This window comes from Capra hircus, chromosome 15 (genome assembly GCF_001704415.2).
Source record: "Capra hircus breed San Clemente chromosome 15, ASM170441v1, whole genome shotgun sequence".
NCBI lineage: Eukaryota > Metazoa > Chordata > Mammalia > Artiodactyla > Bovidae > Capra > Capra hircus.
In genome coordinates, this window is record NC_030822.1 from 62,024,943 (window position 1) to 62,047,044 (window position 22,102).

Genomic DNA, 22,102 nt, shown 5'->3' on the forward strand with positions numbered 1-22,102 from the left:
GAGTTCCATTTCATAGGCATGATTGATTAAATCACTGGACCTTGGATATCAGCTCTCTTTCCTCCCCTTTCACCCTCCTGGGTAGTTGGGATGGGTGGCTGAAAGGTTCACTCCTCTAAAGGCATGATTGGTTTCTCTAGGTACTGGCCCCCGTTCTGAAGCTCTTAGGGCCCATCTAGAGTCACCCATTAGCATAAACTCTGGTATGATTGAAAGGAGCTTGTTGTGACAGAAAATCCTCTCACATCTATCACTCAGGGAATTTAAAGGATTTTAGGAGTTCTGCTGGGAACCAGGATAAAGACCAAATATATATTTATTATTATATTACCATTGTTTATTTTATTATGGTTCATTGTCTATATATGTTGCATACATTTTATGTGTATTACTATTTCCTTAAAGATTATATAAAGGAGCTCTGTAAGATATTTTTGATCAGAGAAAGTATTTCAGATAAAGGTACATGTGGTTTTTAGAATGAATTAAAGATGAGGGGAAATAAGTCTGATTTAGAGTTCTAATAGTGCGAGTTAAAAGGTTTTTACCATGTCATGGTGGATTCTAGGTGAAGATGCTATTCTGGAATAAAAATTACTTTGGTTAAGGCATGTTACATTTTTGGTGAGATATCTACCTAGGAAGGTATTTACACATAAAAATTAGAATTTGAAAAAGTCTAGCAAGTAAAAGGCAATAGATGAATGCCTTTTATAAAGTAAAGAATACATTTACAGTATAAATAAAACAATTTGATTTTTGTGTCGAAAGAAATGTGGAATAGTGAACGACAGTCAAAGAATTTGGAGTTGTACCTCAGTGAAATACCTGCCCGGCTTTTTAATATCTGTGTGTTCTTGGGCAAGTGACAAAGAGTTTTCTATATAAATGAATACTTCTGTGGAAATGCACATATCTTCTGGTATTGTTGCAGAGGCTAAATAAGAATGTGAAAAGCACCTACTGTATATTAAGTATTCAATAAATCAAAAATATAAATAAATCAAACTATCACTTTAATAAAGAAAATACTAGGTACATTGAGTTGTTTTTTAATTGCTAAAATATTTTCTCATACCAGACATTATACTTAAGTGTTTTCTTTTTTCTGCTGATTATACCTTTTGTTTTTATTGCAGATCAATGTAAGAGTAACAACGATGGATGCTGAGCTGGAATTTGCCATTCAGCCCAACACAACTGGCAAACAGCTTTTTGACCAGGTATCATTCACTACATGAAGTATGCAATTTTGACACCATAATGTGCATGCTGTTGCATACTTCTTTCTGTGTTTTTCTGTACCTTTACTTAAAATGCTACAATGTAGCATTTGGAATTTTTCACAGTACTTATTCAGATGTCTTGAACAACTGTAGGGATAGTCTTTCTCATTCCTAGATTTGAGAGATGGGACTTTTAAAAAATAATTATTAGCAGGTATGTATTAAACATCTGATATGAAAATCATTGTAATGAGGACTAAAAGGAATTCAGTGATATTCTCCATAGTCCATGAGTGGAATAGGTGGAGATCCTAGACAGAGGATGTAAACGAGCAATGGGCTTGTGTGCCCAATGCACAGAAAGTCAGACTCTTAACAGCGAGAGTTTGCAGTGGAATAAGGGTTTATTGCAAGGCACCAAGCAAGGAAGTGGGAGACAAGTCTCAGATCCACTCCAACTTGGTCTTTGAGTTAGAGGTTTTTTATAGACGGGAAAGAACAAAGAAACTGGGGTTAATCATCATGTGATATTTCTGTGACATTTCTTAATTGTAGTTTTGGTTTGGTTAGTTAGGATGTCTCTGGTTTGGTTACCCGAGGGTCTCTTAGCTTATCTTGCCCTGGAGAAGTAACCTGTGTGTTAATGATGATAAATGATGATACAAGAGCAGTTTTACTACATTATTGGTATCATCAACAATGGCAGCAGTTTTGGCGATCTGACTCTGGTTGATTAGTGTTCAGTTAGCACAGGATTAAGGTCAGAGGGGACAAGAAAGGGCATAAAGTTGGATTGAGAGATTAATCATAAACTCGGCAGGGGAACTTGGGTTTCAAGGAGATGGCAGGAGCAAAGGCATAAGCTATAAATAGGGCCCTGATAGCAGTTTGATGTCATAGGCTCATAATAAGCTAGCCTGGAGTTAGAACATGGATGTCATGTTAAAGAACTTGAACTATTGATTTTGTCTTTTTTTATCACTCTTGAGTGCGCACTTGAGCCACCCTGGGGAGCTTTAAAGAGAAAAATAAAGCAGTGCCTGGAAACCACCTCTAGAGATTTTGTTTGATTGTCTGGGACCTACTCTAAACTATTAGCACTTTTATTGAGGCTCCCCAGGTAATGCTGTCTATAATGATTTAAGTAGTCAAGTTTTATTGAGAAAAGGAGGAAAGAGATTGGTGACTAGGGGTCAAGTGTTCAAGAAGTGAATTGATTACAGAAAGGAGGAGGTAGCTTTTACATGAACTTTTACATGAACATGATCAGGAGAGCAGTAGTCTGTGGTCATGCTAACTATTGACCTTAGAAAATGGGAGAATTCCTGGTATTACAGCAATAAATAACATACTAATTACTTACTGATCCCAAATAATGATGAAATAAAAATTCAAAACTCCTGGGAAGTTGTTTCTTCCCTTGACCAGGTAATAAACTTAATTTACTAATTACATAATTAGTGAACTTGAACGTCCAGATAAAATCTTTTTGGAGATGAAAGGATTTTTTTTGTTGTTGTTGTGAGTGAGCAATTTTTTATGGCAACATCCTAAGCAATTGCATTCAATTTACATTATAGATATTTTACTTTTGTGAACTGATACTTCTGTTGATTCTTCTAGGTCTCATGTTTGTAAGTACATAAGCTGTCTTACTTGAATAAAAATGTGGATGGAGTGAGCATTTACTGTACTCATAGCAAATTGAAATGTTATTTATAGCAAATTGAAATGTTATTTATAGTGAGCAAAATGTTTTGTGTTAGTCAAAAACAAATTAGCACATGGGCCTTTTGGTAGTGGATAGTTGGAAATAAAATATTTGTTTTTTTTCTAAGCAGAATTGCTTTAGTTTAGATGCCAGGGAAAAGGAAACTACATGTTTTATGATGCAGTAATGTGTAGTAGTTGAAAACCGTGGGCTCTGGAACCACACTGCTAGAGGTAGAGTCCCAGATGTTGCTGTTTGACTTCATACAAATTACTTTCTTTGTCTCATTTTTCTCATTTATACAATTAGGATGGTGGTAACATTATTCCTTCGGAAGGTTTTTGTCAGAATTAATTGAGACTTCATGTAAACTATGTAGAACAGTGTTTGATACACAAACACACACACATACACACACTTCATATTGTAAATGAAAAGATCTAAGTTAAAGAACGTTGCTATCTGTTACGGCCTGTCTCAGCAGTTACTTCCTGTAGTCCTTGTTCTGTATCTTGGCAACTTGAGCCCAAATTCCAGATCCAAATCTGATGTTACCTTGGGTGAAGTTGAGTATATGGGTGAGCTAGCTGTCAGGTCAAGGTCAGTAGGTTCAGGGTCAGAACAGCAGACCTAGGGGCAGGAGTTCTCTCAGATGAATCCACCTGTAGCAAACCCTCACTTCTGATTAGGATGTCAGCTTAAAGCCATCTGCCATGTGGAGGGGCTCTGGTTGAGTTTGTGAGGTCCTTTGGTTTGCTGCCTGCTGAATTTCTTCACTGGCCTCTTCCAGCTTCTGTCTGTGGGATTAGAATAGTGCTATCCCCAGGAGTACTCAGCATCGTCTGTTACGGTGCAAGAAAAAAATACTAAAATGTTTGTTTGTATTTTTATCTTTCTTTTAATTTTTTAGGATTGGCTTTCTGATATATTAAGTGATAGCATATGTATAACTTATAAATAAATATACATATATTGTAGTTATGTGCCCAAGTATGTTTTTAATTATAGATGCATGATTTAAAGTTTCCTAGAAGACTTTCAGAAATAGGAAAAGATGGAGCCTGTTAAGGAATTTCACAACTGTGGTCTCTTATTTTTCTCTTGTGTGTTGTGACAGTCTGAAGTTAAGAGGCTGTCCCTTGTGCCCCACTGGCAGATCCCTTTTTTACTTAGCAGTGTTGTGACTCACAGAAAGCCTGGAGACAAAACTGAGACTTGCTGCTTTGGTACTGCTTTTGACATTTCTTGTTCCTGTCACTCTGAGCTGAAATGTTTCCTGTGGCCCTGTTGGGACAACCTATCTTTTGCCAAAGTTAAATTATCTGGGGTCTCCTTTGTCCACGTTCAAGTTTTGGTTGTTTGGCATTGATCAGCTTTTGCTGTCACTGTGGATATTTATATACCATATCATTCAGAGAATTCTCTCTCTTTTTTTTTAATGTGGTAACCTTTCCTCTCACAGCTAATTTTTTTTTTTCCACAACTAAATTTTTTTTCTTATTTTTAATTTTTGTGTGTGTCATTTCAGTGAAATTTTTTCAAGAGGGAGAGTAAACTGAAGGGTTCCATTTACTGTCTTGAAACCAAAAGCCTGGCATGTTTTTAGATTTTTATTTTAAAAGAGATATTTATTATTTGTTTTAAACTAAGAATGTTTACTACTTAAGAACTAATGTTGAATCTTTTTGTAAAGCTTTTAAAGTCCTAATAAACTCTCACCTCCCTCATTTTAAATACAGATTTAAAAATATGCTTTTGTTGGCATAATCCTGAGTGTGAGTTAATAATCCTAGTTTACCACTTTAGTTACTCTGTATTCTTGAGTACCTACCGCAAGCTAGTCATTCTTGGAAATGACATGAATATTAAGATGAGTAAGGCAGTAGTCTTTGTCCTTAGTTTTAAACAGCCAAGGAAGGTAAATAGACACTCTACTACTAATAATTAATTATGATAAAATAAGTGTTTAAGCAGCAGTATAAATAAAATACTGTGGAGTTACTAAGGACCAAGTGATTAATTTTGTCTAGATGATAGGAAGGCTTCATTCACAGAAGCATGTAGTTGACCTGGGCCTTGAGGAATGCATTGCTTAACAGGTGGTAAAAGTACAGAAGAAAAGCAAAGGAAAATAAAAGTACAGAAGAAACATTCTAGGGAGGGGAAGAAGCATGAGCAGAGGTATAGAAGGGTAAAATTTACGGCGTGTTCAAGGACGGGTTTCTTGCTCAGTGAAAGTAGAAGAACATAGAACTTACGATGCTGAGTCAAGTAGGAATGGAGGTGAAAGCAGCAGCTGGATAGCCTGAGGCAGGGCATTTACATGTCCTCAGAGAGTCTTATTACCAACATGATACTGTTTGTTTGCACTACTTGATAGTATAGTTTGGGTTGGGGGCAGTGGTAAATTGAAATAGGAAAGTGGGATTAGGACAGCTCTGTATCTTTTCCCCATATTCTTTTTATCTGTTAGGGTCTTGTTGGCAGATGAAAAGGAAAAGGGCATACAGAAGAGTGGATGAGATAAGATTGAAATGACATTATGAAATTTAATAGAACCTGAACTTAAACTTTTAGAAATATTCCTTTAATCAGTATGTTAAATTTAGGAAAGATCTTTACTATAGCAAAGAAATAAACCTATAATTTCCATGTGGTTTTGTTCTTCCTTTGAAGTATAGTGCCTTCTGGTTACAATATGAGTGTTGAACTGAAACTTTTTTTTTTAAGGTGGTGAAAACAGTTGGTTTGCGTGAGGTCTGGTTTTTTGGGCTGCAGTACGTGGACAGCAAGGGCTATTCTACATGGCTTAAACTAAATAAGAAGGTAAAGTGTGTATGATAACATCTAGCTAATAATTAAGTTGCTTTGAAGTTGATCTTGATCATGTTAAATCAGTCAGATTGAGCCAGAAAAACTCAGACTGATTTTAAACCTCTTTTTATAGTTATCTCTGTGAATCATTAGAGGTGTCATGTCTTAATTTATTAAGGTACCATCACCATATCATCCTCAAAAAAGAAATGTTCATTTTTTTCCTATTTGAAAACTCAGCAGTAAGAAATACTATAAGGTATTGCTTAGTACTTTGGTCTTAAACATCTTCAGGATAAGTTGCTCTGGAGAAATTTCAATTAGGTTATTAATTAGGATCTGTGAGTTATCAGTCACATTCATAAGTATGGAATCTTTTTCTCACATTTATTACAGGTTTAAAATCTTACTTAATAGATTTAGAATCTTATGTTTTATATCCTATTTTGTACCAAAAGAGAATATTATGTGACTATGGTCAGTTATTGTGAACCTAAGGTTTTTATTGACTGTACTTGAAATTGCTATTACAGGTAACACAGCAAGATGTTAAAAAAGAGAATCCTTTGCAATTCAAATTTAGAGCTAAATTCTTTCCTGAAGATGTTTCTGAGGAATTAATTCAAGAAATAACCCAGAGACTTTTCTTCTTGCAAGTTAAAGAAGCTATATTAAATGATGAGATATATTGTCCACCAGAAACTGCAGTTCTTTTGGCTTCCTATGCTGTCCAGGCCAAGTACGGAGACTATAATAAAGAGATTCATAAACCAGGCTACCTGGCTAATGATAGACTCCTCCCCCAGCGGTAAGTGAAGCATGCTTTTACCCTATAGTCTCTGAAAAGTCATATTTTAGAAGTTTGTAAATGGTTGTGTTTGGTTTTTTTTTTTTTTTTTTAGATTTTTAAGTTGCCAGTTGGGTTAGAGTATACTTTTAAAAGTTATGACCCAGAAGCTACATAGATTTATGTACTCTGTAATTACTTAAACATTTTGTCTCTTCTCATTCTCACAGATAAGCAGTAAGTGGAGGCAGTGATAATTTGGGCTTGAGGAGGCATGACTGTTGCTACTTATTAGTAAAAATTCTCATGCAGGTAGACTGTTGCTTAATAAATGTTTTTGAAAATAATAAGTTCCAGGCTATATTTCCTCCATAGAATTAAAATTAAATTTCTAATGTTCCAAAAGACTTTTTAAACTTGGTTATTGGACTTTTAGTCTAGTGCTCTGTTCTCATCTGCAGCATACTACTACCTGTTCTGAACTTGGGTCTGTTCCCCAGACGCGGGAAAGCCAATCTACTGACCCCTGTTTGTGGTGAAGGAAAGTACAGCATTTATTGCAGAGTACCAAACAAGGGAGTGAGAGACAAGTCTCAGGTCCACTCCCACCTGATCTTTGAGTTAGGTGCTTATTAAAGGGAAAGAACAAAGAGGCTAGAATTTAATCATTGTTTTGTGACAGCTTGGGAGTCAGAAGTCTGTGGTTTAAGATTCTCTGGCTAGGTGGCCCGTGACTTGGGGGCTGCCGAATAACCTGAGTTTGTACATTAATGATGATATCTATAATAGAAATTTTAGTATAGTAACATTAATATTGTTATTGACAACAGCAGCTTTAGTTATCTGGCTGTTGGTTGACTAATGTTCAGTTAGCACAGGGTTGAAGTCAGAGGGGACAAGGAAAGGCAAAAAAGTTTTGCATATAGAGATTAATAAAAAACTCAGTAAGAGAATTTGGTTTAGGGAGACCTGGTTTCAGTGTAAGTTATTTTAAGGTAGCATGCTGCAGGAAAGCATCATTAGCAGGCCTTGGTTTTAAATGCTGATTCTACCCTTTGCTAATTATGTGGCCTCACGTATATAACCTACACTCTCTGAGCCTTAGTGTCTCACTCTGCACAACGAGGGTAGCAGTTTTGCTCTGTCAGCCTTATGTTTATGATTACAGTTCATGAACTGTGTGCTTTACAGTTTTAATTGTAAAGTGTGATACAACTGGTAGTTGGTAGTATTGTTTACAAAATCTAGAAATTACATCAAATATTACTTTTAAACATTTCAGTTCTTAATGGTAGTGGTATACATGACCCTGATATTAGAATGTAAATAGGGACTTTTCTTTAAAATCCAGAGAAATTATTACTATTTGCACAAGATTCCTGAATTTTAAAATTTCTAATTAAAGGCAAAACTGCATATTATTAACCTAAAATTTAAGTTCTCTATCACTTCCTCATAATATTTAAGCTCTTAAGTGTAATTTCTTTTTTGTAGGTACTAAATATGAAGACATCAAACCTACTTTTTGTTTACTTTTATTATTAAATTCCTTTGTAGCATTAACAATTTTGGTTAGTAAATTATATTCTGTTGCTGTATGCTTTATAGGTACCATTAAGTACAGTAGATTTAGTAATTGATCATTAAATGTCATGTACTGTTCTGCTCTTTAATACTATAACAATAGTAGTTACAATAGTATATATTATTCACTGAAAGAATCAGGAGTATGAGATACTTGTTAGTCTGTTTATAATTATTGGTCCAACCCAAAAATCAGTGTCTCAGATTTTTTAAGCATTGAATTGAGTAATTGATTACCAGTGTAGTAGAATTACATTTCAGATGATTTTTTCTTAATTTTAAAAATTATTATTATTATTTTATTTTAAAAATTGGTTTTTTTTTTTCCAAACTTTCTGTTTTGTATCAGAGTGTAGCTGGTTAACAACATAGTGATAGTTTCAGGTGAACAAAGAAGGGACCCAGCCATACATATACATGTATCCATTCTGCCCCAAACTCCCCTCCTATCCAGGCTGCCACGCTACATTGAGCAGAGTTCCATGTGCTATACAGTAGGTTCTTGTTGGTTATCCCATTTTAAATACAGCAGTGTATACATGTCCATCCCAAACTCCCTAACTATCCCTTCCTCCCAGCAACCATAAGTTTGTTCTCTAGGTCTGTGAGACCTAGAGAAACCCAATCTATTTAGGAAGAAGCACATGCTGCTCAAGATTTGGTTTTTAACTTTGAAGGTCCAGTCAGGTGTCCTTCAAGTTGTTAGTCTCAGGATGATTAATTCAAGTTGTCTAAGTTTAAAAAATAAATCCATAATGTCAGAATACTAAGTTTTTAGTTTAGAATAGAGGAGATACTTTTAGTCATTGATTTTATTCCAGATATTAAAGTGAAAGTTGCTCAGTCATGTCTGACTCTTTGCGACCCCATGGACTGTCCATGTAATTCTCCAGGCCAGAATACTGGAGTGGGTAGCCTATCCCTTCTCCCGCGGATCTTCCCGACCCAGGAATCAAACCAGAGTCTCCTACATTTTAGGTGGATTTTTACCAACTGAGCTATGAGGGAAGCCAGATTCCATGTATAATATATAACAAACTTTTATCACTTAAGTGCCTGGGGGAAAATTAGTAATCAGGTTATTTGGTGAACCTAAATCAAATATATAAATTTAATGATTTTGATGGATGATTATAATCCTTGTATTGAAAAACCCAGATAAGCAATCTGGTCTCCCACAGTAGAGCTTAGCAGTCTGCTGATAGGAATAGTCAGCCCCACCAGATACTATCCCTCTCTTTTGAAAAGAGCTAGATGTGCATGTTTTTCTGTACCAGGTTTCTGACTTGGGTATCTGGGTGGTTTGCAATAGCTTTTCAAGGTGAGAAGGAACCCATTTCAGAGAAGGAAGATGTCAGTTTTGAACCTATTGACATCTCCAGTGTAAGAGCAGTTTTAGTAGAACGTTGGGGGTTGAAGCCAGATTGTGGTAGAGTCGGGGCAGTGATGTGAGGTATAGAAATAAAGGACAGTAAATACAAACAGTTCCTGAAAGAAATTTGGCTGTGATAAAGAAAAAAACTAAGAGGAGGGAAGCATGGGTTTAAAGTGTTCTTTAAAATATGGAAAATAATTAATTCCTTTATTCACTCTACAAATTTTTGCCTCTTCTGTTTGGCACTGGGCATAACTGGGGAGCAACATGGATGTGATTGGTGCGAGCTTCACGCAAATAAGTATACTGTCATACCTCCTTTTTTTTGTGCTTTGTTTTATTGTGCACTGTAGGTACTGTGTTTTTAACAAATTGAAGGTTTGTGGCAGCCAGCATCAGGCAAGTCTGTTAGCACTATTTTTTTTCTAGCAGCTTTAGCTTGCTTCATGTATCTCTATCAGCTTGGAGCTTCCTGAAATATTTCAAACCCTCCACTAGCAAAATGATTATGACATTCTGAAGGCTCAGATGGTGGTTACCTTTTTTTTTTTAACAATAAAGTATTTTTAAATTTTAGTGTGTACATTGTTTCTATGGACAGAATGCTGTTGCACACTTAATACAGTATAGTATAACCATAACCTCTGTATGCACTAGAAAACTGAACATTTTGTGTAACTTGCTTTGTTGAGGTGGTCTGAAAATGAACCAAAAATATCTCTGAGATGTGCGTGTATCTGGTAATATAGATAGGCAGGGATGATAAATAATGGAATGAAAACATATTTCCTGAGAAAATAGAGGAATCAGTCATTTAAAGGGATTTCCAGGCAGCGCAGTGGTAAAGAATATCCACCTGCCAGTGCAGAAGACACAGAGACGCGGGTTCCACCCCTGGGTCAGGAAGATCCCCTGGAGAAGGAAATGGCAGCCCACTCCTGTTTTCTTGCCTGGGAAATCCCATGGACAGAGGAGCCTGGGGGGCTATAGTCACGGGATCGCAGACTGGGATATGACTTAGTGTGTGTGCAGGCACTCACACGCACAAGTTGTTTAAAGGCCCAAGTAGATTTAAAGTCAAGGTGAAACATATTAGCCTTATCATGAAGAAAAGACTCCTTTTTTTCTGGACAGAAGATTTAGCTTCCCCACCCACCCCTCAGTAATTTTTTCTTTTTAAAATTTTTTCAAGTTTTTTCTTTTTATTTTTGGCTGTGCTGAGGCTTCCTTACTGTGCACAGGCTTTCTCTAGTTGTGGCAAGTGGGGGCTGCTCTCCAGTTGTGGTGCATGGGTTTCTTATTGAGGTGGCTTCTCTTGTTGGAGAGGACAGGCTCCAGGGCACGTGGACTCAGTAGTTGCAGGCTCTAGAGTCATTTAGAGTCAGCTTTTTTGGCGGGGGTGAGATTTAATAACCACTTTATTCCATGCACTAAGGACTCTGGAAGGGACTGGGGCTGGGCTGAGAGCAGAGAAGGTACAATCCTAGAGCAAGGAGGGCAGGGAGAAGGACGGAAACCAGGGAAATATGTATTTTCTGCTAAGTCACTTCAGTCGTGTCCGACTCTGTGCGACCCCATAGACGGCAGCCCACCAGGCTCCCACGTCCCTGGGATTCTCCAGGCAGGAACTCTGGAGTGGGTTGCCATTTCCTTCTCCAATGCATGAAAGTGAAGAGATGCTCTAATTTTACAGACCACATCTCACCCGCATGTGACCACTGCCCTCCCCAGCACCTCCTCACCCGGATGCTGGGTCCTCTCTGCTGCCCTCGGGCTAGAGTCTCTTCCCCATCCCCCACCCACCCTGCAACGCAGCGGGGCCCTGGGGCCCTGTCTTGTCTTTGAGGCCTGAGGCGGTGGCGGCAGTCTAGTGAGGGGGCCCGCTGCTCCGGAATGCCCGGCTCTGGGGGCAGGGTCCAGCCCATGCGCAGTATGGGCTGGGCTGGGGAGGCCCTAGTGCACTGGGCGCGGTGGTGAGCGCTGGACCAGGCGCTGGGGTGTCAGAGTCCAGCGGGAGGCGTAGCGCTTGAGGCCTTGACCGACAAGTTCCGCAGAGAACTGTACAGGGGAGAGCTGGGTGCTGGTGGCTGTTGGCCAGGTTGGCAGTGTGCGCGAAGGCCCCCAGGGGAAGCAGGCACTTGGCGGATCCGGACAAGTGGCCCCTGGCTAGCGCCTCACCGTCCTGGGCTGGGGACAGGGAACCCTGGGGGCTCTACCCGGCTTCCATTGCCTCAAATAGCCCACAGCGAGCTCCACTAGGGCTCAGTAGTTGTGGCCCACCAGCTTAATTGCCCCAAGGCATGTGGGATCCTCTCTGCGCAAGAATCAAACCTGTGTCCCCTGCTTTGACAGGAGGATTCTTTACCACTGGACAATGAGGGAAGTTCTCTTTTTTTTAATTTAATTTTTATTTTATATTGGGATATTATATTTGATTCACAGTGTGTTACTTTCACTGTACAGCAGACTGGTTCATTTATACATAACATATGTCTATTCTTTTCCATATTCTTTTCCGAAGTGGGAATTTTAGATACCTGCAAACCAGTCATGCATATTAATAATACAAGTACATTATATAAAATGGAAATGAAGGAGATTTGAGATGCTTAATAGAAAAAGCCAGAACATAAATCGTAGTGGCATTCAATTTAATTAACTTGTGCATTCAGATTTCGTTAACATTGTCATTTCTGCAGTTGGCTGCATTGCATTGCATTACATTGCCCTCAAGGCTTGCCTCTTGATGAGCATAGAGGGCAGATGGCAAGAGTATTAAGACAAGAAAATTGTGAAAGTTTAAGTGCTGTAAAGAAGTGTTCAATTTAAGTGTTGAAAATAAGAATGTTTGTTCATGTTTGCTTATATTTGTAAAAGAGACACTGAAATGATACAAAAGAAACTAATAAGTTACTTGAAGCTTGGGGGGGGGGTGGTAGAAAAAAATGCCTTTTCACTTGTAAACTTACCTAAAAGTATACCTGTAGAAAATATAAAAATTAAATTTAGCAGCAAAGAAAGTAAATACATAGAAGCAAAGAAGAATTCTGATTTTTGATCTGTTCCTCTCAAATCTTTCTTAATATTCATGAGAAAGTTACTTTCCCTGTTTTTGGTGCAATATTTTATTCATTGCAAACATTCCCATATGCTATCCATGTAACTATTTCTAAAACTTAATGTAAAATAATTTTAGGGTCATAGAGTCTTTTTATTTTGAGTTAATTATAGGTTCACACATAGTTATAATAAAAAATGGTAATGAGGTCTGGGTCCTATGTGTCCTTCTCTGAGCTTTCCCGAATGGTAACATCTTGGATGACTTCAGTACAATATCACAACTAGGATGTTGGCATCGATGCCATCCACTGACCCCATTCGGGTTTCGTTAGTGTTACTACAGTCATTTGTGTATATGTATGTATGTATTTGTGCAGTTTTATCATATGTATAGTTTTGTATGACTACCACAGTTAAGGGACTGAATAATTCTAGACTTTTTAAAAGCATATTGACTTTGAATCTAAGGGACATTTTTATAGATTCCTTTTTTTTTTTCCTTACAGTGTTTTGGAGCAACACAAACTGACAAAAGAACAGTGGGAAGAAAGAATACAGAATTGGCATGAAGAACATAGAGGAATGCTAAGGTATTGAGTGGTTATTTTCTTAGTGTTTTTCCTCAAATTAAGGTTTTTTTTATAACACTTTTTATTATATCAGATTATCCCTCAAAGGTTATTAGACTTATATGAATACATGTAAAGCGCTAAACTTTAATCCAAAATGTTTTGTAATTTGTTTGATCTTATTTTTATATATGTTAAAATCAGCTTTATTTCAATAGGGAGGATTCTATGATGGAGTACTTGAAGATTGCACAGGATCTAGAAATGTATGGAGTCAACTATTTTGAAATAAAAAATAAGAAAGGAACAGAATTGTGGCTAGGTGTTGATGCTTTGGGTCTGAATATTTATGAACACGATGACAAGTAAGTAAATTAGTTGAATAGTGAATAAGTCTTTATTCAGCAGTCTGTGTGGCTTTAATCTTACATGTAAAGTCCTCTTGGGGCCTGATTACTCTTAACTCCTTTTCCCTTGCCCCCAAATTAAAGATCAGTTAATGTCGGACAGGTTCTCAGATAATATACCTGTTTTCTCAACATCTTGTAGTTTCAGAGTTCTACTTCTCAAGAAGTATGTTTATCAAATAGAGTGATTTCACTTCTATTTGAAGTATGCTACCTGATGTCTTGTGAGTTATGTCTGGTAACTTAAAATTTGTTTTCTCATAGATGAAAAGTGATTGCTTAAATGGTTTGCCTGGCCTGTAGGTTGTAATTGAAATTAACATACATAAACAGCAGCAGTGAGACAATGAATTATAGGTGCATAATTTACTGTATTTTGTAACACTTTTTGTTTGAACATTTATATGAACTATTTTGAATATTTTTAGACATCAATAAAGTAGAATATTGCTGTATCATGCATAGTGAACAGTGGCATTTTATTTTGAAATCAACCCGGAATGTATATGTCCGGCTCTTAGAGCACTTTTAAGTAATGATAGCTACAGTTACTTTACACCTTCCTTTTATTTACGATGTCACATGAGCATCTAAGTCTATGCCAGTAATGCTTTTTTCTAAGATGTTTCTTTTTATCCTGGCCTCAGAACTTTATTTTCATTATTTGCAGGTATCTAATAAAGTACACATTCCTAAGCAAATACAAATTCCAAAAGAGAGTGTTTTACTGATTTTACTCTATTTTTTCATATATTACAAAGCAAGTTAAAATGCTATGTTATTCAGAAGAGAAAATTTTGAAAGTTTTGAATGAAAAGCAAAAATGACCTGAAGAGTAAATTTTGTAGATGAAATCTTTTCTTTTTCTTCCTTTAAAAATTTAGAGTACCTGTTAGAGGTGTGACTACAGATAAAGATGGGGAATGTGAAAGAGGGGTGAGCTCAAGATGGGAGGGAATGGGACTGGGGATTCTGGACAGTGGGGACTTTGGACTTAACTGGAATGGGTCAGTTTCTTTTTATAATGAGAATATATTCATCTTAAAGGGTGCTTTTTTTTTTTTTAAGGTTAACACCTAAAATTGGTTTTCCTTGGAGTGAAATCAGAAATATTTCATTTAATGACAAAAAATTTGTTATAAAGCCGATTGACAAAAAGGCACCTGTAAGTAAAATTCTTTTATTTTTATGTATTAACTCTAAATTTCTGCCACTTTGCTATGCTAGCACTTGACGAACGACAATAATAATAATAGATATTATTGTGTATTCATTGAATTGCTTCTGAGAAGTAGCCCTTTTCACAGTTTTATTTTAACTGAGATTTAACTATAAGATAGGCAGTATTTATTAGGAGATGGTTGGAAACAATCGCCATTCCTATTTAAAAAAAGCATGTTGGTGGCTGGAATTAGTGGAGGTAACCTCCTCTGCATTAACTTGCTTAGAGAGTATTGCATAATGAACTTTGGATTTTTGTAACTCAGAGCCTTGAATGTAAGAAATATTTATATTTAAATAGTTTTTTAAATTGCCCTAGTGTCAGGTATACTCTAGTACTTTAGCTCAGTTATTGAAAACACAAAGATATGGAGAAAATTTCTAGGTTAAAAAGTTTAACAGACTTGAACAAAGATCCAGTTTTGAGATTAATGGCAAAGGCAAAACAAAAAATCCTCCTCTGAGGTGAAGGAATTGATGTTGATAGTTTTTTTGGGGAAGAAAAAAGAATAAATGTCATTTACTATATTGAGACCATAAGAATGTTAGCTTCTCCACAAAACCAGTAGGGAACAAAAGGGGGAGGAACCAGTTTTGTGAAAGTATGGCATAAGGAGTGAAGAAATTCCGTGATTTCTAAAATATATAGTATATGACATTAGAATTCATAGGAAAGGCTGGAATTTTGTAGAGATTATTGTGGGAAGAAATATCCTTCATGAAGATTTTAAATTCAGGCTCCTTTATGTTTAGGATTTTGTTTTTTATGCACCTCGTTTGAGAATCAATAAGCGGATTTTGGCCTTATGCATGGGAAACCATGAACTGTACATGCGAAGAAGGAAGCCTGACACTATTGAAGTACAGCAGATGAAGGCCCAGGCTAGAGAGGAGAAACATCAGAAGCAGTTGGAAAGGTACGGAGTTTATGGCCTTTCTTTTTCTTAATTCTTGACTGCTGGGTCTTCATTGCAGTACATGGGCACTTCTCTTCTTTTGTTGTGGAACATGGGCTCTAAACACATGGGCTCAGTAGTTGGGGTGCATGGGCTTCTCTAGTTGCAGCACATGGGCCTGGCTGTCCCAAGATATGTAGAACCCCAGTTCCCCAACCAAGTGTCAAACCTGCATCCTGTGCTTTGGAAAGTGGATTCTTAACCACTGGACCACCAGGCAAGTCCCTAGCCTTTCAGTTTTAATTGATAGCAGTAGGTTATCTAAAATTTAAGAATCCTCATCAGTTTCTATGCTGCTGCTGCTAAGTTGATTCAGTCGTGTCCGACTCTGTGCGACCCCATAGATGGCAGCCCACCAGGCTCCCCCATCCCTGGGATTCTCCAGGCAAGAATACTGGAGTGGGTTGCCATTTCCTTCTCCAATGCATGAAAGTGAAAAGTGAAAGTGAAGTCGCTCAGTCGTGTCCGACTATTAGTGACCCCATGAACTGCAGCCTATCAGGCTCCTCCATCCATGGGATTTTCCAGGCAAGAGTACTGGAGTGGGGTGCCATTGCCTTCTCTGAAATGTAAGAATCCTATCAGTTTCTATAGTATACTCTAAAGTTGCATTTTTACATTATATTCATTTAATACTATGATATATAGTTGGCCAAAAAGTTTGTCCAGGTTTTTCCAAAAGGTGTTACAGAAAATGTTCTTAAAATTGAATGACAGCATATGTTATCACTGTCCTCTTTTAAAGTGAGTGTGTATAATTTTCAAGTTAGAAATCTTTTTATTTCGGAGAAAATAGCTTTTTGAGACTTCACAGATGTGCTTTTCCTGTATTGTGCTTGCTTTTTACTGACAGATTTTGGTGTGGACATAGTATGAGATTTTCAAGCTTGTTTTGCTTGTGACTTGTGTGTCTTCATTTTTCACAGTAGGAATATGCTGAATATTTTGCTTTGAAACAGTGTCAGTGACATGAAGTGAATAGTCACTATTCATAGTTTAATAACTCTAGCACTCCCTGCCAGTGACACTGATCTTTTTAACCAGGGTTCACTTGACTTTCAAAAAAGATGTTAAATATTAAATGAAGACTCCTGAAACATAAAAATATTGAATAAATTGCTTGTTTACCTTGGAACCACATTACTGGCTCTGGCACTCATAATTCCCAAATCTGATTCTATACTAACTTAGACTTTATGCTTTATTTGAAAAAATTTAGAGTCAAATTAAAGTTAACATCAATTGAGGAAATCATTGCAGAATAACACAATAATCTTAATAGAGTAGGTTCTAAAGAAAACAAAATAGAGGACCCCTAACCATATACATAAAAACATACTGTGTTGGAAATAACATAATTTGAATCCAGTAATTAAATCAGCCCTTTGCCAGAAATAGTTTTGCTACCTATATTTTTAGTCATTGTGTTAGACACATTTTTTTTCTTAAATGTTCTGTGTAATTTAGATGTTTTATTAATTCACATTGTTTCACTCAAGTTGTCTGCCTTAGAGAAGTTAGTTCAGTTCAATCGCTCAGTCATGTTGGACTCTTTGCAACCCCTTGAACTGCAGCACACCAGGCCTCCTTGTCCATCACCAACTCCCAGAGTTTACTCAAACTCCTATCCATTGAGTTGGTGATGCCATCCAATCATCTCATCCTCTGTTGTCCCCTTCTCCTCATGCCCTCAGTCTTTCCCAGCATCAAGGTTTTTTCAGATGAGTCAGCTCTCTGCATCAGGTGGCCAAAGTATTGGAGTTTCAGCATCAGTCCCTCCCAATGAATATTGAGGACTGATCTCCTTTAGGATGGACTGATTGGACCACCTTGCAGTTCAAAGGACTCTGAAGAGTCTTTTCCAACACCACAGTTCAAAAACATCAATTCTGGCGCTCAGCTTTCTTTACTGTCCAACTTTCACATCCATACATGACTACTGGAAAAACCGTAGCCTTTACTAGACAGAACTTTGTTGGCAAAGTAATGTCTCTGCTTTTTAATATGCTGTCTAAGTTGATCATAACTTTTCTTCCAAGGAGCAAGCGTCTTTTATTTGCATGGCTGCAGTCACCGTCTGCAGTGATTTTTGGAGCCCCCCAAAATAAAGTCTCTCAGTGTTTCCCAGTCTATTTGCCATGAAATGATGGGACTGGATGCCATGATCTTCGTATTTTGAATGTTGAGCTTTAAGCCAACTTTTTCACTCTCCACTTTCACTTCCATCAAGAGGCTCTTTAGTTCTTCACTTTCTACCACAAGGATGGTGTCATCTGCATATCTGAGGTTATTGATATTTCTCCTGGCAATCTTGATTCCAGCTTGTGCTTCCTCCAGCCCAGCGTTTCTCATGATATACTCTGCATATAAGTTAAATAAGCAGGATGACAATATGTAGAATTGACGTACTCCTTTCCCTATTTGGAATCGGTCTGTTTTCATGTCCAGTTCTAACTGTTGCTTCCTGACCTGCATACAGATTTTTCAAGAGAAGTTAACTGCTTCATAAAACATGTTTTAAACAGGCATGAAACTGTCCTGTAATTCCTCACTCCACCATTAAAGATGCTAAGTTGGAATGTTACTTTGAGCTCTGTCATTTTTTACTGCTCTCATGTGGCTTAGGATTATATTGTAGTTCTTGATTTACTTTTAATTGAAGGATAATTACAATATTGTGTTGGTTTCTGCCCTACATCAACATGGATCAGCCATAGGTATACATATGTCCCCTCCTTCTTGAAGCTCCCTCCCACCTCCCACTCCATCCCACCCTTTAAGCTTGCAACTTGCCCCAGTTTTAGGTCCCTGAGTTATATAGCAGATTCCCTGATTGGCTGGCTATTTTGCGTATGTTAATGTGTATATTTCTGTTCTATGCCTCTCTCCATTCATCCCACCCTCTCCTTCTTATATTCATCACACCCTCTCCTTCACCCCTTGTGTCCATAAGTCTGTGTTTGCATCTCCATTGCAACTGGGCAAATAGCTTCATTAGAACCATCTTTCTAGGTCCCATATATGCCTTAACATAGGATATTTGTTCTTCTCTTCTGACTTACTTCACTCTGTGTAATAGGCTCTAGATTTATTCACCCCGTTAGCACTGACTCAAATGCGTCCCTTTTGTGGCCGAGTAATATTCCATTGTGGTATATGTACCACAGCTTCTTCATCCATTCATGGACATCTAGGTTGCTTCCATGTCTTAGCTATTATAAAGTGTTTCAGTGAACATCGGGGTACATGTGTCTTTTCAGTTACAGTTTTCTCAGGGTATTTGCCTAATGGTGGGATTGTTGGGTCATATGATAGTTTTAGTCCTGGATTTTTAGGGAATCTCCTTACTGTCTTCCATAGTGACTGCATCCGTTTACATTTCACCTAACAGTACACCAGCAAACATGTCATGTCCCTTTTCTCCACGTCTTCTTCAGCTTTTATTATTTGAAGATTTTTTTTATGATGGCCATTCTGACAGGTGTAAGGTGATATTGTAGTTTTCATTTGCCTTTCTCTAATAATGAGTGGCTGACTTTCTTTTTCTGGGCTCCAAAATCACTGCAGATGGTGATTGCAGCCATGAAATTAAAAGATGCTTATTCCTTGGAAGGAAAGTTATGACCAACCTAGACAGCATATTAAAAAGCAGAGACATTACTTTGCCAACAAAGGTCTGTCTAGTCAAGGCTATGGTTTTTCCAGTAGTCATGTATGAATGTGAGAATTGGACTGTGAAGAAAGCTGAATACCGAAGAATTAATGCCTTTGAACTGTGGTGTTGGAGAAGACTCTTGAGAGTTCCTTGGACTGTAAGGAGATCCAACCAGTCCATTCTAAAGGAGATCAGTCCTGGGTATTCATTGGAGGGACTGATGTTGAAGCTGAAACTCCAATAATTTGGCCACCTGATGTGGAGAGCTGACTCATTTGAAAAGACCCTGATGCTGGGAAAGATTGAGGGCAGGAGGAAAAGGGGACAACAGAGAATGAGATGGTTGGATGGCATCACTGATGCCAATGGACATGGGTTTAGGTGGGCTCTGGGAGTTGGTGATGGACAGGAAGGCCTGGCGTGCTACAGTTTATGAGGTCGCAAAGAGTTGGATATGACTGAGCGACTGAACTGAACTGAATAATGAGTGATCTTGAGCATCTTTTCATGTGTTTATTAGCTATCTGCATGTCTTCCTTGGAGAACTGTCTGTTTAGGTCTTTTGCCCACTGTTGGACTGAGTTATTTGCTTTTCTGTCATTGAGTTGCATAAGCTGCTTATGTATTTTGGAAATTAATCCTTTGTCAACTTTCATTTGCTGTTATTTTCTCCCATCCTTAGGGTTGTCTTCACCTTGTTTATAGTTTCTTTTGCTGTGCAGAAACTTTTAAATAGGTCTTACTTGTTTGTTTTTTTTTCTGTTACTCTAGGAGGAGACTCATAAGGGATCTTCCTGTGATTTATATAATAAAGTGTTCTGCCTATGTTTTCCTCTTAAGAGTTTTACAGTTTCTGGTCTTACATTTAGGTCTTTAGTCCAGTTTGAGCTAATCTTTATATATCATGTTAGGAAGTGTTCTAGTTTCATTCTTTCACATGTAGCTGTTCAGTTTTCCTAGCACCACTTATTGAAGAGACTGTCTTTGCCTCAGTGTATATTCTTGCCTCCTGTGTCAAAGATAAGGGTTTATCGCTGGCTTTTCTGTCTGGTTTCATTGGTGTATATTTCTGTTTTTGTGCCAGTACCATACTCCCTTTATGATTGTAGCTTTGTAGTATACTGAAGTCAGGAACGTTGATTCCTCCAGCTCCGTTTTTCTTTCTCAAGATTTATCGCAGCACTGTTTATAATAGCCAGGACATGGAAGCAACCTAGATGTCCATCAGCAGATGAATGGATAAGAAAGCTATGGTACATATCCACAATGGAGTATTACTCAGCCATTAAAAAGAACACATTTGAATTAGTTCTAATGAGGTAGATGAAACTGGAGCCGATTATACAGAGTGAAGTAAGCCAGAAAGAAAAACACCAATGCAGTATACTAACACATATATATGGAATTTAGAAAGATGGTAATGATAACCCTGTATGCGAGACAGCAAAAGAGACACAGATGTATAGAACAGGCTTTTGGACTCTGTGGGAGAGGGAGAGTGTGTGGGATGATTTGGGAGAATGGCATTGAAACATGTATAATATCATGTAAGAAACGAATCGCCAGTCTAGGTTCGATGCAGGATACAGGATGCTTGGGGCTGGTGCACTGGGATGACCCAGAGGGATGGTATGGGGAGGGAGGTGGGAGGGGGGCTCAGGATTGGGAACTCAGGTACTCCCGTGGCGGATTCATGTTGATGTATGGCAAAACCAATACAGTATTGTAAAATTAAAAAAAAAAAAAGATTGCTTTGGCTGTTTGGGGTCTTTTTGTGTTTCCATACGAATTGTAAGATTTTTTTGTTCTAATTCTGTGGAAAATGCCATTGGTGATTTGATAGGGTTCACACTGAATCTGTAGATTGCGTTTGGTAGTTTAGTCATTTTCACAATGTTGATTCTTCCAATGCAGGAAAATGGAATATCTCTCCATCTGTTTATGTTGTCTTTGTTTTCTTTCATCAGTGTCTTATAGTTTTCTATGTATAGCTCTGTCTCCTGAGGTTGATTTATTCCTATGTATTGTGTTCTTTCTGTTGCAGTGATAAATGGGATTGATTCCTTAATTTCTCTTTCTGACTTTTTGTTGTTAGTGTATAGAAATGCGAGTAGTTTTTGTGTATTATTTGGTATCCTGTGATTAGCTCTAGTACTTTTCTGATGGTATTTTTAGGGTTTAACAAACAGTGAGAGTTTCACTGCTTCTTTCCAATCTGGATTCCTTTTGTTTTCTTTAACTCTCTGATTGTCATAGCTAGGACTTCGAGAATTATGTTGAGTAATATTGGCGAGAATGGGCACCCTTGTCTTGTTTCTGATATTAGAGGGGATGCTTTCAGGTTTTCACCATTGAGAATAATGTTTACTGTGGGTTTATCATTTATGGCCTTTATTATGTTGAGACAGGTTCCTTCCATGCCCATTTTTTAAAGAGTTTTATCATAAATGAGTTCTGAATTTTTTTGGAAAGCTTTTTCTGCATCTATTGAGATGATCTTATGGTTTTTATCTCTCAGTTTGTTAATATGGTATATCACATTGATTTGCGTATATTGAAGAATCCTTGCATCCCTGGAATCACAGGATTTTTTCTTTTTCTCCAAATAAGTTTCACATATTTATTACTGAGCCTCATAGACTTCTAGTAAGGAAACAAGAAACATTAGGAGCCAAGCATTCCATCTCTCCTGTAAGCTTAGACAATTGTGATGTTCCAACTGTGATTTGGCTGGTTA

The 22,102-nt window shown here is 37.5% G+C and overlaps 1 protein-coding gene across 3 annotated transcripts in view; it reads left to right on the plus strand.

Annotated features, from left to right (window-relative positions):
* Positions 1-22,102, plus strand: part of RDX (radixin) — a 103,992-nt gene that overhangs the window by 23,909 nt on the left and 57,981 nt on the right. For all 3 annotated transcript variants that reach the window (XM_018059816.1, XM_018059814.1, XM_018059815.1), the window contains exons 3-9: positions 1,140-1,223; positions 5,668-5,763; positions 6,285-6,559; positions 13,064-13,147; positions 13,345-13,491; positions 14,602-14,698; positions 15,508-15,671. In XM_018059816.1, the coding sequence (XP_017915305.1) occupies positions 1,140-1,223; positions 5,668-5,763; positions 6,285-6,559; positions 13,064-13,147; positions 13,345-13,491; positions 14,602-14,698; positions 15,508-15,671 (947 nt within the window). The remainder of the gene's footprint in view (positions 1-1,139; positions 1,224-5,667; positions 5,764-6,284; positions 6,560-13,063; positions 13,148-13,344; positions 13,492-14,601; positions 14,699-15,507; positions 15,672-22,102) is intronic.